The 16,384-nt window shown below is 45.1% G+C and overlaps 1 protein-coding gene across 1 annotated transcript in view; it reads right to left on the bottom strand.

Annotated features, from left to right (window-relative positions):
* Window positions 1–16,384, bottom strand: part of prkd1 (protein kinase D1) — a 575,159-nt gene that overhangs the window by 184,135 nt on the left and 374,640 nt on the right. The window contains exon 4 of the mRNA XM_072484262.1: window positions 1,945–2,105. Coding sequence (XP_072340363.1) covers window positions 1,945–2,105 — 161 coding nt within the window. The remainder of the gene's footprint in view (window positions 1–1,944; window positions 2,106–16,384) is intronic.

Genomic DNA, 16,384 nt, shown 5'->3' with positions numbered 1-16,384 from the left:
CTGGTAAACATCGCTCCTCCACATATCCGCTAACTTGCAATAACCCACAAAATGATAGAAAAAATTCACAATGCCCCCCCCCCCCCCCCCCACCTATCACTTGATGTTGATCTATTCAGCACCACCCACCCCCTCCCCCTCCACCCCCAAGATATGACTCTGATCAAGAAGGCCGATCTGGAAAAACCCTCCCACACAGGACTTCAACACAAATTTCACCTGGATAAATGAATAGGAATCATTGGACGTGACAAACAAGTACTTGGTCTCAAACCCAACCCAACAACTTCCTAGTTTCAACCTTCCAAGGAAAGAATGGTCCACCTGTAAGAGGTTTAAGGTCAGACAAGGCCCCTACTTGGTCAACCTGTGCAGACAGGGCATTAGTGCCAGCCTCATGTGCCTGTGGGAGAGAGCAAACTATGCAACACATCATAGAAGAATGTCCAAACCACAGACTCAGCGGAGGCCTATCCACATTCAACACAGCAGGACTGGAAGAAACCACTTGGCTTCGGGACTTTACATTCGCAAAATAAAATAAAACTGTTGAGTTAAGGCTGCCCGTCCCTGAGAAGTAAATAGAGGGGCTTTGAACTTCCTCTCTTATCACCCAAATCTCATTATTCATTTACGGACACCTTTCAATCCCTTCATCCCAATACATCTCCAGACATAAAGCTCGCTCCCACCCCCCAACCCTACCCGCATATGAGTTTCCTGCAAAGGTGCTTCCTCAGAGGCTTGTGACATTATCAAGCACAGTAAGAAACAATCAGATTTTCTGGTGTTTATTGTCAGTCTTAACGTGTTGAAAAAATCCTCACCGAGTCCTGCACTGTATTTTCTGTTTCTTTGAATGCATTTTATGGCATAAGTATAAGTCACATTAAAAATTGAAAAGCTTTCCTGATTACAGGTTCTTAAACACGCTGTGCCTAATGTGCATGAATGATGGTTGAATGGGTTGACGCTTTAATTTTCATACTTGAAGGTGGAATATATAGCAGCAATATAAAACAGCAATGCTTTTGGTGCTCTTCCAGCATCCAGATTATTTATTCCTATTTTCACAGTTCGTGAGCCTGATGGGGAATTTTGGTGTACCATTGCCATAGGGTGAATGGGCACCTTTTGATTACCAGGCTTTCCCCATGCAGGAAACTAAAGGCCAGGGAGTTAAAACCAATTTTGATTTGACGGCAGGCTATAGAATGGAGTTTAGCACTCCGGCACAGAGCAACACTAAACTAAACCGGGGGAAAGGTGTTAATGGTGCGTGGAGGTTACTCTTCCTGAAGAAGTACAAAAGGATATTTTCATTCTTTGAACTTCATTCACAATTCTTAGAATTATTCATGAAGCATTCAAGACAGAATTTTTTCACAATATTTATAACTGTGGAATATAGCATTTATTTAAATTAAAAAAGTTAAAAGCAATGGAGACCAATTATGCATGTGCCAATAAGCCATCTATCAATTCATTTTTACCATTTTAAACTGTGGAAGTTACTTTCATAAATGTTTCTACCGTGCCTTCCTAAAATGCTCAAATCAAAGCTTTTGCAGTAAAGCTGTTTTTCCCTTGGGATTTGAGGCGGTCTCTTGAAGTCCCCCAGTATAACGAGAGGGCTATAGTTATTTCTACAGCAATCAGCTGCTGTGAATAATACCTGAAGAAATTGTTATGAACCATTGACTGTCTGATGTCATATTGTATCACAGTGTGGAATTTAATAAATGCTGCAAATTATATTGCTGTGTAAATCAACAGATGTTGATTATTTCTCTAACAGAATTCCCATTAAAAACTGGGACTCCAACCTTATAAAAAAACTCACTGCAGATTGTCCAAGTGCGCCCACATGTGTTTTCAGGAGACATTGCGACCATGTTTAACAGTTTATTCTAATGATGTGTGGATTTCTAAAAGACTACCTACCAGCAACATCTCCTCTGGAGCACTCGGTGATAGATCATTAGAGACGGACCGTGAAGTACTCAATCCGGTGAGTGAGACATTGGAGAGGCGCCTCTTACGCACACCACTGCAGTTATTAGGAATTTTGAACGCACATCTCTTGTGGTAGTTGAGACCACATCCTGCAAATATTTAAATTAAAATATGAATTCAGTAAGAAAATAGAAACAGACTCATTATCGAGTTAATAAAATCAATCTGTGGTTCTTTCCTTCCTGTGGGAAATTGATCAGCAGCCACTGAAATTCCTAACGATCAAATCTTCATTAAAGTAAGGTACTGACTCTATAAGGCCATAAGACATAGGAGCGGAAGTAAGGCCATTCGGCCCATCGAGTCCACTGCACCATTCAATCATGGCTGATGATTAGTCTCTCTGTTAGTCGTGATCACATCGCAGATTTAGAAAGTTGTGGGTTCTGCTCCAAGTCCAGAAATATGAGGACAAAATCTAGGTTGACACTCCAGTGCAATACTGAGAGAGTGCTACATTGGCTCTGGCGCTGCCTTTAAGAAGTTAAACTGCTCTCTGAAGGTAATGTAAAAAAAAATCTCAAAACATTAATTCAAAGAAGATCAAAGGAGCTCACGTGGTAGCCTTGGTCAACATTTATTCCTCAACCAACATCACTAAAACAGGTTATCTGGTCATTACCTCATTTCTGTTTGTGCGATCTTGCTGTGTGTAATTTGGTTGCCATGTTTCCTACATTAAAACAGTGACTACACTTAATACTTAATTGGCTGTAGAGAGCTTTGGCATGGCTGGAGGTGCATATAAATGTAAGGCTTTCTTTAAGAAAAATGTCTGAACTGTGACCCTGACAGAAGTTACATGTTAATTGTGTTAAGAGGCCTCATTAAGGCTCAGCAAATAAAAAACACAGTGCCAATTTTTTATATTGATTGGAAAGCTTACTGCTGAAATGTGTTTTTCTGTAGTTTTCAAGAAATTATTTTCCTTTTAGTTAGGCATATGAAAATCAATTTTAAGAAATTGTACTAAGAGAGCATAAGAATTAAAAAAATACATTAATTGCCTATTAAAGATGAATTCATAACAAACACCAAACTGTTTAATTGCTGAATCATTCCAACATAGCAGCTGAAGGAAATAAAATTTAATTAATAAATCTGGAATTAAAAAATTAAGGCTCATTCGAAATGATAACACAGTGAGTGGTCCGTGTCTGGAATGTATTATTTGGAAGTGAGGTGGAGGCATTCACTTAGATGATTAAGTGAATAGAAACAATGTGCAGGGATACGGCACAAAGTCATGATGCTCGTTGGAGGACTGGCAGACATGATGGGCCCAATGGCCTTCTTCTGCAACGTAACGATTCTGTGATCATAGAACTATTAGATTGTCATGAACTACACTCATGAACTCTCAGGGGAGAAAATCTGCTATCCTTGTTCCATCTGATCTATATTTTGTATCCTTTCATGGGATAGAAACACTGAGAAGATCAGCGTTTATTGCCCATCCCTCATTGCCCTGAGGAGGTTGTGGTGAGCCAGTCTCTTGAATCACTGCAGTCCATGTGGCGCAGATATGGTCAGTGGTGCTGTTAAGGAGGGAGTTCCAGGTTTTTGATGCAGGGACAGTAAAGGAACAGTGATATGATTCCAAATCAGGATGGTATGTGGCTTGGAGGACAACTTGCAGATGGTGTTCCCATGAGTCTGTCGCACTTATCCTTTTAGCTGGTCGAGGTCACGGGTTTGCAAGGTGCCGTTGAAGGAGTCGCGGCACGCTGCTACAGTGTGTCTTACAGATGGTGAGCATAGTGTAACTTCACCAGGTTCTCAACTCATTTTAGGTACGCCTGGTGCTACATCTGAGATGCTCTCCTGCAATCCTCATTGAACCAGGGTTCATCCCCTGGCTTGATGGCAATGGGGGATGGAGTAGGAAATATGTAGGACCTTGACTAATAGATTGTGGCATCTGAAGCTGCTGATGGCCCACAGTGCCTCATGGATGTCCAGTTTTGAGCTGCTAGATCTGTTCAGAATCAATCCCATTTAACACGATGATAGTGCCACACCACATGGAGGGTGTCCTCAGTATGAAAGTAGGACTTTGCCTCCACAAGATCTGTTCAGTGGTCACTAATACCAATACTATCATGCTGCATTTACAATAGGTAGATTGGGGAGGGCAAAGTCAAAAGTGTTTTTCCCTCTTGTTTGTTCTCTCACCACTTGTCGCAGGCTCAGCCTCACAGCTATTTCTGCCGCTGTGGTGCTGCCAAATCTGTCTAGGTGATGGACATTGAAGTTGTCCACCCAGAGTACATTCTGTCCCCTTGCCACCCTCAGTCTTCTTTTTAAGTGCTGTTCAACATGGAAGAGTCCTGATTCATCAGCAGAGGGAAGGGTGTAGACGGTAATCAGCAGGGAAATTTCCTTGTCCATGACTTGATGCAAAGTGACTTTATGGAATCCAAAATCAATGCTGAGGATTCCCAAGACACATCCTCGTGTCTGTATACCACAGTGTTTCCATCTCTGGTGGATCTGTCCTGCCAGTAGGATTGGACAAATCCAGGGATGGTGATGGTGATGTCTGGAATACTGGCTGTAAGGTATGATTTGGCGAGTACTGCAGGCAGGCTGTTGCTTGACTAGTCTGTGGGAGACAGCTCTCCCAATTTTTTCACTAGCTCCCAGATATTAGTAAGAAGGACTGTGCAGGGTCAAGGAGATTGGTTGTGCCATTGTCATTTTTGATCCTGGTTTGATGCTGGTGGGTCTGTCTGGCTTTATTCCTTTTTCACTTTTCTGTCGTGGTTTTGTACAACCAAGTGGCTCACTCGGCTATTTCAAAGTCTTTTAAGAGTCAACCACATTACTGTGGGTCTGGAATCACATGTAGGCCATTCCAGTAAGGATGGCCAATTTCCTCCTTCTGAAACACATTAGTGAACCAGATGGGCTTTTATGACAATGTGGTAGTTTTCTTTTATATTTTGTTTACATTTTTAAAAACATTTCCCAATGAAGGGGCAATTTAGCATGGCCAATCACCTATTCTGCACGTCTTTGGGTTGTGGGGGTGAGACCCACACAGACACAGGGAGAATGTGCAAACTCCACACAGACAGTGATCTGGGGCCGGGATCGAACCCGGGTCCTCGGAGCCATGAGGTAGCAGTGCTAACCACTGCGCCACCGTGTCACCCAGTTTTACGATTGTTAATGAAACTAGCATTTTATTGCAGATTTATTAATCAAATATGAATTAAATTAAAGTTCCACCAGCTGCCTGGCTGGGTTTTGAACCCACATACCCAGACTCTTAGCTTGGGTCTCTAGATTATTTGTCCAGTATGCGACCACCCACCAGGGACTCAACATTATGGTTGACTCTTCACTGACCTCTGAAATGGCTGAGCAAGCCACCCAGTTGTTGCTGGTTGATATTGCACAATGTCATTGAGGGATGGAAAATAAACGTTGGCCTTGCAAGCGACGCCCACATCACAAATATGAATAAAGAAAGTGAATTGACATGCCATCATCAAACTTAATAAAACTGCTTGATTTCTTTCAAATTCATCCTTAATGTTTTGATGACCAAATTACAGTTGTTTCGGAAAGTCAATGGAATGCAGTTAGCCTGAGTCCACAATCATGCTACTCATTCGCAGCTCTTTATAAGTTTCCTAAACTCAAACCCTGAACTTCATGATAATGACAACATTTCTGCTCTCACTTGTCTTCGCTTACATTCATTAATCTCAAATTTGAGTGAGTAGATTCAATTAACAATTTGAAAGACTTGTAGCTAATTAAAATCGTGGTTCAGAATTGTTTCAATGGTGCACCTTGTCATGAGTGGCATGAATTACACTTTTTACCTCCTCCTTTGGATAGCAACATATTGGAATATCAACACAATAATGGTGCAGCAATGTCAATGTCACATCTGGAGCCACGTGAACATCCTGCCCAATGGCCAATCCCTTTAAACATTGAAAGAATAGAGAAAATGATTGGACAGAGAAATTGGGTAAATTAGAGTCAAAATATATAAAGAAAAAGAAATCTTTTAAATTATTCATTCAAATTTTGAGAATGTGGGCTTGGCCGCTATTTATTGCCCATCCCTAATTGCCCTTGAACTGAGTGACATTTGCGAGGGCATTTAAAAAGTCAACCACATTGTTGTGGATCTGGAGTCACATGTAGGCCAGAACAGGTAAGGACAGCAGATTTCCTTCCCTAAAGGACATTAGTGAATCAGATGTGTTTTTACAACAATTGACAATGGTTTCATGGACATCATTAGACTTATAATTCCAGATTTTTATTGAGTTCAAATTTCACCATTTACCATGGTGGGATTCGAACCTAGTACCCTGGCTCTCTGGATTACTTGTGCAGTGACAACATCACTATGCCACTGCTGACAGAGAAGAAAGAGAGAGCAAAGAGACAAAGGATAAAATTCATAAAAATTTAAATATGCCCAAAACATGGACAGTGTGTTTGGAGATTGTAGTCCGTGAGAAATTTTTATTTTTAAAATAAATTTAGAGCACCCAATTCACTTTTTACAATTAAGGGTCAATTTTTGTGTGACCAATCCACCTACCCTGCGCATCTTTGGGTTGTGGGGGCGAACCCCACGCAAACACAGGGAGAATGTGCAAACTCCACACGGACAGTGACCCAGAGCCAGGATTGAACCTGAGACCACTGAGCCACCGTGCTGCCCTGGCCGTGAGAAATTAACGAGTGATTGGCAGATAAGGGGCAGGATTCTGCGGGAATCGGTGGAGCGGGCAACCCCGGCGGGAAGGAGTGGCGTGAACCACTCCGGCGTCGGGCCGCCCCAAACACTTCCGCACTTTCAGGGGCTAGGCTGGCGCCGGAGTGGTTTGCGCCGTGCCGGCTGGCGGGGAAGGGGCTTGGCGCCACGACAACGAAGGGCCTCGCTGGCCGGCGCGATTTGGCGAATGCGCGGGAGCGCCAGCATGTGCTGGCGTCATCCCATCTCTGCGTCGGCCATGGTGGAGGAGCACAGCAGCCGGCGCGGAGGAATAGAGTGCCCCCACGGCATAGGCCCGCCCGCGGATCAGTGGGCCCCCATGGGGGTACCTCCCAGGGCCAGATCCCCCCCGAGGACCTCGGAGGCCGCCTGCGCCACCAGGTCCCACCGGTAAGGACCAACTCTAATTACGCCGGTGAAGCAGAGAGTTAACATGTCATAATCATAACAGTAGAGCCACTTTTACAGGTAGGAATCTTTTCAAAAACAAACAAGACTAAAGGTAGAGCTTTCTATTCTGGAGACCAAGTGCAATGGCAGGTGAAAAGGTTAGTGTGATTCCTGTTGATTGGTGGGGTTGATTTTTGGGTCTAATTTTCAGCTAATTAATTATGCATCAACAAGGAGCTCGTTGAACCTCATGCCGAGGCAGACAGGGATTCATCCACCCTGCTGTAATCTCATGGGGTTGGGTGTGCTGGTGCTATCTGTAAATGGCACCCCCACACACACATATACTGCAGGTCAGGTATGTGCTATGATTCAGCGATCCTCCTCCAGGAAATCCTCCTCGAGGGCAGCACGGTAGCATAGTGGTTAGCACAATTGCTTAACAGCTCCAGGGCCCCAGGTTCGATACCCAGCTTGGGTCACTGTCTGTGCGGAATGTAGCCATTGGGGATAGGTCACTTCCAACTAGGTACAGAGCAACTCGCAAAGACTGATCGGTAAAATGGACAAGCCAAGAATCAGGCAGGCTCAGAGCCTGAAATGCATATTTGTCAGCAAAGTCCAGACGGCATCGAAACTCCGTCCCATTAGCATGTTAATCAGGCCAATTAGCAGGTGATGGCCCATTTCCCCAACACAAAGGACTGGTACTCCAGCAACCGGGACAGTCCCAGACATTTCGGCGCCACTCCCTTTCCAAGGGAAACGCAAACAACGGGGTCAATGACGACTTGGGACACGCCCAGCCATCCAGATCCCCGCCCACTTATTGGCTAAGGAATCGAACAGAGTGATCAGGGATCACCCAATTAGTAAGGCCCAAATCGAAGGACCGCCCAAAAGAGCGCGACGAGTTTGCCACATGTTCGTTCTCTCTTGGTCCCGGTACCCCAATCACGGCCATCGCCAAGTGTAGCAACACCAGAAGCAGGTTCGAGTTCAACGCCACTACCAGCCGGATGAGCCCAGCTGAGCAGCGGTTACCCCTTCGAACCCAAGAGATCCAGAATTGAACAGCGGCCACTGTTTCCTGACCTAAGCCGGGTGCCTGAAGTTAAGTACAGGTTGTCTTAGTAATGGGTGTCGTTGACTAGTAGTGTTTATGTTGCATGACTGATTGTGTGTAAATAAAATACCCTTGACCTTGAACTAACTAACTGGTTTTTGGATCTTTGATTGATAGCTGGTTAAAACTTGTGGTGGTATCATTCGATACCTGGCGACTCTAAGCATTCGGACATAGATAATACAGAAAGAAGGCATATTCACTGATTGCCCTAATTGGAACAGAGCCACAGAAAAGACTGAGTAGTAGAGAAAACGCACAACAGGAGTCTGCATGTTCTCCCCGTGTCTGTGTGGGTTTCCTTCGGGTGCTCTGGTTTCCTCCCACAGTCCAAAGATGTGCAGGTTAGGTGGATTGGCCATGCTGGATTGCCCTTAGTGTCCAAAAATTGCCCTTGGTGTTGGGTGGGGTTACTAGGATATTGCGATAGGGTAAATAAGTGTGGGCTATGCAGGGTGCTCTTTCCAAGAGCCGGTGCAGACTCGATGTGCCGAATGGCATCCTTCTGCACTGTAAATTCTAAGAAATCTAAGGAGGTCACCGGGGGGGTCAGCATCCATGGCCAACAGAAAAGGACAATCCTGCACACAGGACACAATTGAATGCACTTTGCCAGGGTATGAAAAACACACCACTGCTCATTTCAAACTCTCACTCTTGTAAGGGCACCAGGCAGAATCCAGATGGACTACAATCCCCAAACACAGCTGACTTACAATGTCCACTTCTTCCGCTTGGTTTCATTGTTTTGAACTTTATCCTCTCTGTCTATTTTCTCTCTCTGACTATTTTCTCTCTCTCTTAATGCACTCTGTTTCCTTCTTTATTTTTTCTGTATCTACTTTGACAAGACATGCAGATGGAACATCAGCATTGGACGTCTGCCAGCCATTTTAAGATCGCCATCTCATGTAGACTCCTGCACAAACACTGTCTTAATCTCTTACTGGGGTGGGCTCAGCAGACACAACAAGCAGGCATGCTTCTGAAATGTTCATTCATCCAATCCACAGTTCACAGTCAATCCACCTGTCTTTTCTGCAGGACACAATTGTCCACAATTGACGGGGGAACGCAAAGATCGGGGGTGGGAGTGAAATCCTTTTCCATGAATGAATGGCACAGGCTGCTGCCGGGGAGCTGTCATGGTTACATGCATGCAGCTGATCATGCCCTACACTTGGAGGAAACCTGAGATCACAGCGAACTCCACAGCTCTGGCAGTCTGGCTTGCCTCATCCACGTAGAACTATATGTAAAGGCAAGCATTGTTAAAAAGACATCAGTCACCTCCCTTTGTGAGATTTTGCAAATATTCTCAGTGGAGTCCTGGAAGGATCCGCGTGCAAAGAAGTTCATTGTGGCAGTAACCTTCAGAGCAATCGGCACTGGATGTCCTCCAAGTCTGTGTGACATGAGTTTCTCACGGAGAATATGGCAAATATGAACTACCACATCCATGTACAAGTGAAAGTGTCTGTAGCACTATCTTTCACTCATCTCCATAAAAGAGCTGCATCTTCTGTCGATCCTTGGCTGCACCAAATGTCTTTGTGAATTTAGATCCCCCTCATCACGTTCTGGGTCTTCCTGGGGCCCTACTGGCTCTCATTCCTCAGGGCGAAGACCTTCCCTGAGCTTTGAAAATCAGCAATGGGCACTTACTCTCCACATTCTAATCAGAGCTATCACCAATAAGGCAGATTTGTCGATAGCCTGCAATCTCCAATCTTCCTTGTATCTGTGACAAAAGCAATTGAGCAACAGGGCAGGCAGTTGGTGTAGTGGTATTGTCACTAGATGTCACCAGGGCAAGATCTGGGGACCTGGGTTCAAACACAGCAGATGCTAAAATTTGAATTTTAAAAAAAATTGTAATTAAAAGTCAAATCGTTGATTGTAGTAAAACCCATCTGATTCATTAATATCCTTTGGGGAAGGAAATCTGCTGTCCTTACCTGATCTGACTGACATGCAACTCCAGATTCACCCTCCGAAAAGGAGGGTAGTTATGGATACTATAAATGCTGGGCCAGCCAGCGGCACCAATATCTTCTAGATGAGTAAAAGAAAACCAATGGCCTCCCTCCATATAGTCCCTCCCTAGCCCTTGACATTCCCTCAGTCTGCACATCACATACCAAGGCTGTCCCTTGCTGGCTGATATCATCCTGGAGGACGAAACATGGAAAAGCTGAGCTTTCTTGCACATTTGAAACAAGGGTCGTTATTAGAGTCACGGCAATAACATTCGATCCCCCAGTCCTTGCGCTTGTGTCCTGATTGAAAGCCCATTGCCTTGAAAGTCGAGGGTCCACGCTGCCTCTGCACAGCAGATGTGGCCACTGTTTTTTTTGACCCGACATCCATTCAGATGACAATTTGCACCTCAGCATCTATGCAGGGAACTGGAGTTCCTTACCCTGGAGTCCTTAGAACTGGACACAATACTCCAGTTGGAGCTAAATAACCACTTTTACACTCATTCACCGCAGCCTGATATACCTCTCCCGTTACTTACTGATTCCAGCTGTTTCATTATTACATGTAGTTACCTAAATCTACAATTACCTAACAAAAACAAAACAGTTGCTTATTTTACAATTATAGTATTCGAAACAGATAATGTTTAGAGATAACATTTATAATTTAGTAAATAAGGAGTTAAAGGCCCACAATTAGAAATTGTTTCGATTAAAATGTTTAAGTATCTCTCTTTCCCATCACCCTCCCCCCGCCATCTTTAATTTTCAGTCTCCATACAGCAGTAACTATGGTAACATATGTAAGACCTCACGAGCCAGAACTGTTAAATTATTTCTTTGACAGATTCTTAATAGCTCGAGAGAAGGAACTTGCAAAACAAACTGAGACATTCCAGTTTATCTGATCCGCATAAGGTTTGTCTTTGTTATTTTCGATATAAATATAGAAATTGTAAATCATTTACAAACTGAACACTCCAATAAATGTTTACATACTAGATCCTTCAAAACTGTGCAGTTTGACGTTGGGAAATCCATTTTCTCAACATCATCTTCTGGAGGTTTCTTGAGCCAAAACTGCCCTTTATACTGATTGTAACATACAAAACCTGTTTTTTAAAAATTGCCTTTATGACCAAAAATAGCTTCTATCCAGTCTGAGATTCTAAACCCAGCAGCTCTTGTGGAGGAAATAGCTAAGAAGAGTCCTCAAGTTGTTCTGACTGTTCTCTGCACATTTTCCTGATGCAAATTATCAAAAGTGTCTGAGAATTCTGGACATTTTCACTATAACTGCCAGGGATTCTTGCCAAACAGTTTTGCAAGCTGTTGATCAAGATGGTTAGCTGCAACTAAACTGGACTAGCAATGTTCCTCATCACTGTTATCATCCTCCCTTCTCACCCTCATCCCAAAGAACTTATCTGGAAGAGAACAACATAACCATCTGTACTTCTGCCACTGCTAACACTATTGCCAGTTCCATTTATGTTCTGCATCCTAAATAAATCCCAGTTTAGTGTTGGTGCCTCTATTTTGTATTTGACACAGGTGGTCCGGTTCGCCCACATGATGCCGAATACTGAATTTTGCAAGTGATGTCCGGGGTAATGCGTGGTGGAGGGGAGGGTCCAGGTGCACGTTTGAAGAAATGGGTAATTTGAAAATATTCCCTGGCTTTTATCAAAACTCAAATTGCATTCAATTGAAACAAATTATGAAAATATTGGTACGCAACAGTGATAATACATTGAAACAAAAAAAAGTATAAAATGCCACATCAAGGAAAGATATACTTGCCACAGAGGGAGTGCAACAAACGTTCACCAAACTAATTCCTGGGATGGAGGGATTGTCCTATGAGGAAAGATTAAATAAAACTGGGCCTTTATCTCTGGAGTTTAGAAGAATGAGAGGCAATATTGAGACTTACATTCTTACAGGGCTCAACAGGGTCGATGCAGGTAGGATGTTTCCCTTTACCCAGCGATAAGGGGATAGTGCAGGAAAATGGTGTTGATGGAGGTGATCAGCCATGATCTCCTTGAATGGTGGAATGGGCTCAAAGGGTCGAATGTCCTACTCCTGCTCCTATTTCTTAAGTTCTTCTGTTCAAACAAACCTTAAAAGCTCAATTCATTTCCCTCTAAATTTTCTAGCCATGTTGTCAGAATAATGCGGACTTTCACAAATATGCCTTTACAAAGCATGCAAGGGAAGAATCCAGTGCTAGAAAATCTGGTGGAATAAAGGTCCAATTCATTATTGTCATGCTCTGATGAATTGCACTAATCAAATTCTATGAAGTATCAAAGTACTGGTGTGCAAATTTAGTGGTTGGAACTTCCTAGTCACTCCCGCTGGTGGGTTCTTCTGGTCCCACTGACGGTGCACCCCATCACTGGATTCCTGGTGGCGAGGGGTGCATTTAACGAGAAACCCTGTTGACAATGTTGGGACCAGAAAATCTCACGGCCGGCCAATAACAGGTCACTCTTGCCATGGAGAAACATACGGCGGGTTGCGTGGATTTGGTATAAACGCACGGAAAATAGTTTGTTAGAATTTGTGTTCAGACAGTTACAGAATACAGATGCCAACTTTCAAATGCAAGCTCAGGAGTTGTACTCTCCTCCCACCCACCTTTTTGTAAATAAATTGAAACGTCTTAAAAATCATTTCTGTCTCCATTCTCATGGCTTTTATGGCACCTTATATTTTTGGCTACCCTTACCGATCCAATTTTATCATGCCCAATTTTTGTAACCAATGTTTATTTCCAGTGGTGAAGTTATGAGAATTTGAAGGGACTGTAGTGAATAATATTCTGCAGCTGTTTGACACATCTGGAACTGATTCAACACATATCAGATTCAAATCTCCCCAGGTGTGTGTTACATCAAGAATTTTCCTAAATTCAGAATTTGTTCACAATTATTAATCCAGTAAAGTCGATTCAATTTACCATAAGAAAAATGTATTGCAATGTCAGGCCTTTCATACTACTGCGAAGCAACCGGAGGCGGAATTCTCCTTTGCCCAATGCCAATATCGTAATCAGCGTTGGGCGGAGATTCCCCTCCGACGCGCAAATTGGGGTGGCGCCGGTTTGATGCTGGTTTTCAAGTCTCCGCCCTCTTGAAAATGCGTCATCTAGTCGCGCGCCGTTGGAACGGCTTTCGCTCATCATTGGAAGGCCCTCCCCCGATGGGCCGAGTTCCCGACCGCGCGGTTCACAGGTGGTCTGAGCGGTCGGGAACCCGGCGTGGCGGCCGTGAACTGTGTCCAGCGCCGCCACAGTCGACCGGCAGCCATGCTGCTGACTGGGGGGCTTCTGCGAGGGCTGGGGGGACTGGTGGGGGGTGGCCAGAGGGTGACTAGGGGTTGTCCTGTGGGGCCGCATTTGGCAGGTCGGGTCCCTGCACGGCGGGTGCCATGTTGCACGGCGCGACCGCTGCAGGCCGTTGGCGTGTGCATGCGCGGTCACGGACCGGGCCATTCTCTAGCCGTTTTTGGTGTGGCAGTCAGGAGTATCACCTGGCGACGCTGCTAACCCCTCAACTGCCCCGCAGTCGGTGAGGGTTCGGCACTGATTTTGGCATTGTAAAACGCTGGCGTCAACACTGAACCACAGAAACCGAAATCCAGCCCAGGATATTTCTCTTTACAAACAAAGTTTCCTAATTTTGTGCAGTGAGCAGATTTGATTTCTTATTTACTATGATTTAATGTTCAGTTGAAAATCAACTGAGGGGTGACACGGTTGCGCAGTGGTTAAATTAGTTAAATAAAGGACTTCCGGTGACGGCGGGCGGGAGGCGGCCGCACAATGGAGGACTCCCGGTCGGCAACAGCATTTTCGAACTTTAAGCCCGGTCCCAGGGTCCGCGGAGGCGGCAGAAGAAGGGAGAAGGCACGGAGGAGGCACAGTGGAGACACAGGAGGAAAAAAGGAACAAAGAAAAATGTCGAGGGTGAGCAAGAAAATGGCCGGAAAAAAAACAGCTGGAGGTCCGTCGGGGAGTGGAAAGGTCACAATGGGGTCACAAGGAAAAATGGAGGCTGGAGCACCAGGGAAGGCTGCACTGCTTACGGCTGAAGAAATAACTAAGGTGATGGCTGCGGAATTTGAAAAGCAGTTGGCGCAGATTGCGAAATGCATGGAGACGGTGAGGAAGAAGATGAGGGAGGTTTTGAGTGTGCTGGTGGAGGAGGCGGTTTCCCCGGTGAAGACGGCGGTGGTGAGCGCAGTGGCGGAGGTGCCCGAGCAAGGGCAGCACGGTGATCAACTTGCCTCGATGGGGAAGAGATGCGGAAGGTGATGGACACTAACAAGGATCTGCGAGAAAAATGGAAGACCTGGAAAATAGATCCAGGCGACAGAATTTGAGGATTGTAGGGCTGCCCGAAGGAGTTGAAGGACCGAAGCCGACTGAGTACTTTGCCTCGATGCTGGCAAAATTATTGGGGGAGGGGGAGGATCCCTCCCGATATGAACTGGATCGGGCTCATCGGTCATGGAGGCCTATACCAAAGGCGAGTGAGCCGCCAAAGAACAAAGAACAAAGAACAAAGAAATGTACAGCACAGGAACAGGCCCTTCGGCCCTCCAAGCCCGTGCCGACCATACTGCCCGACTAAACTACAATCTTCTACACTTCCTGGGTCCGTATCCTTCTATTCCCATCCTATTCATATATTTGTCAAGATGCCCCTTAAATGTCCCTATCGTCCCTGCCTCCACTACCTCCTCCGGTAGTGAGTTCCAGGCACCCACTACCCTCTGCGTAAAAAACTTGCCTCGTACATCTACTCTAAACTTTGCCCCTCTCACCTTAAACCTATGCCCCCTAGTAATTGACCCCTCTACCCTGGGGAAAAGCCTCTGACTATCCACTCTGTCTATGCCCCTCATAATTTTGTATACCTCTATCAGGTCGCCCCTCAACCTCCTTCGTTCCAGTGAGAACAAACCGAGTTTATTCAATCGCTCCTCATAGCTTATGCCCTCCATACCAGGCAACATTCTGGTAAATCTCTTCTGCACCCTCTCTAAAGCCTCCACATCCTTCTGGTAGTGTGGCGACCAGACTTGAACACTATACTCCAAGTGTGGCCTAACTAAGGTTCTATACAGCTGCAACATGACTTGCCAATTCTTATACTCAATGCCCCGGCCAATGAAGGCAAGCATGCCGTATGCCTTCTTGACTACCTTCTCCACCTGTGTAGCCCCTTTCAGTGATCTGTGGACCTGTACTCCTAGATCTCTTTGACTTTCAATACTCTTGAGGGTTCTACCATTCACTGTATATTCCCTACCTGCATTAGCCCTTCCAAAATGCATTACCTCACATTTGTCCAGGTTAAACTCCATCTGCCATCTCTCCGCCCAAGTCTCCAGACAATCTAAATCCTGCTGTATCCTCAGACAGTCCTCATCGTTATCCGCAATTCCACCAACCTTTGTGTCGTCTGCAAACTTACTAATCAGACCAGTTACATTTTCCTCCAAATCATTTATATATACTACAAAGAGCAAAGGTCCCAGCACTGATCCCTGTGGAACACCACTGGTCACAGCCCTCCAATTAGAAAAGCATCTCTCCATTGCTACCCTCTGCCTTCTATGGCCTAGCCAGTTCTGTATCCACCTTGCCAGTTCACCCCTGATCCCGTGTGACTTCACCTTTTGTACTAGTCTACCATGAGGGACCTTGTCAAAGGCCTTACTGAAGTCCATATAGACAACATCTACTGCCCTACCTGCATCAATCATCTTAGTGACCTCCTCGAAAAACTCTATCAAGTTAGTGAGACACGACCTCCCCTTCACAAAACCGTGCTGCCTCTCACTAATACGTCCATTTGCTTCCAAATGGGAGTAGATCCTGTCTCGAAGAATTCTCTCCAGTAATTTCCCTACCACTGAAGTAAGGCTCACCGGCCTGTAGTTCCCGGGATTATCCCTGCCACCCTTCTTAAACAGAGGAACAACATTGGCTATTCTCCAGTCCTCCGGGACATCCCCTGAAGACAGCGAGGATCCAAAGATTTCTGTCAAGGCCTCAGCAATTTCCTCTCCAGCCTCCTTCAGTATTCTGGGGTAGATCCCATC

This window comes from Scyliorhinus torazame, chromosome 2 (assembly GCF_047496885.1).
Source record: "Scyliorhinus torazame isolate Kashiwa2021f chromosome 2, sScyTor2.1, whole genome shotgun sequence".
NCBI lineage: Eukaryota > Metazoa > Chordata > Chondrichthyes > Carcharhiniformes > Scyliorhinidae > Scyliorhinus > Scyliorhinus torazame.
This window is presented reverse-complemented; position numbering and strand designations above follow the sequence as displayed.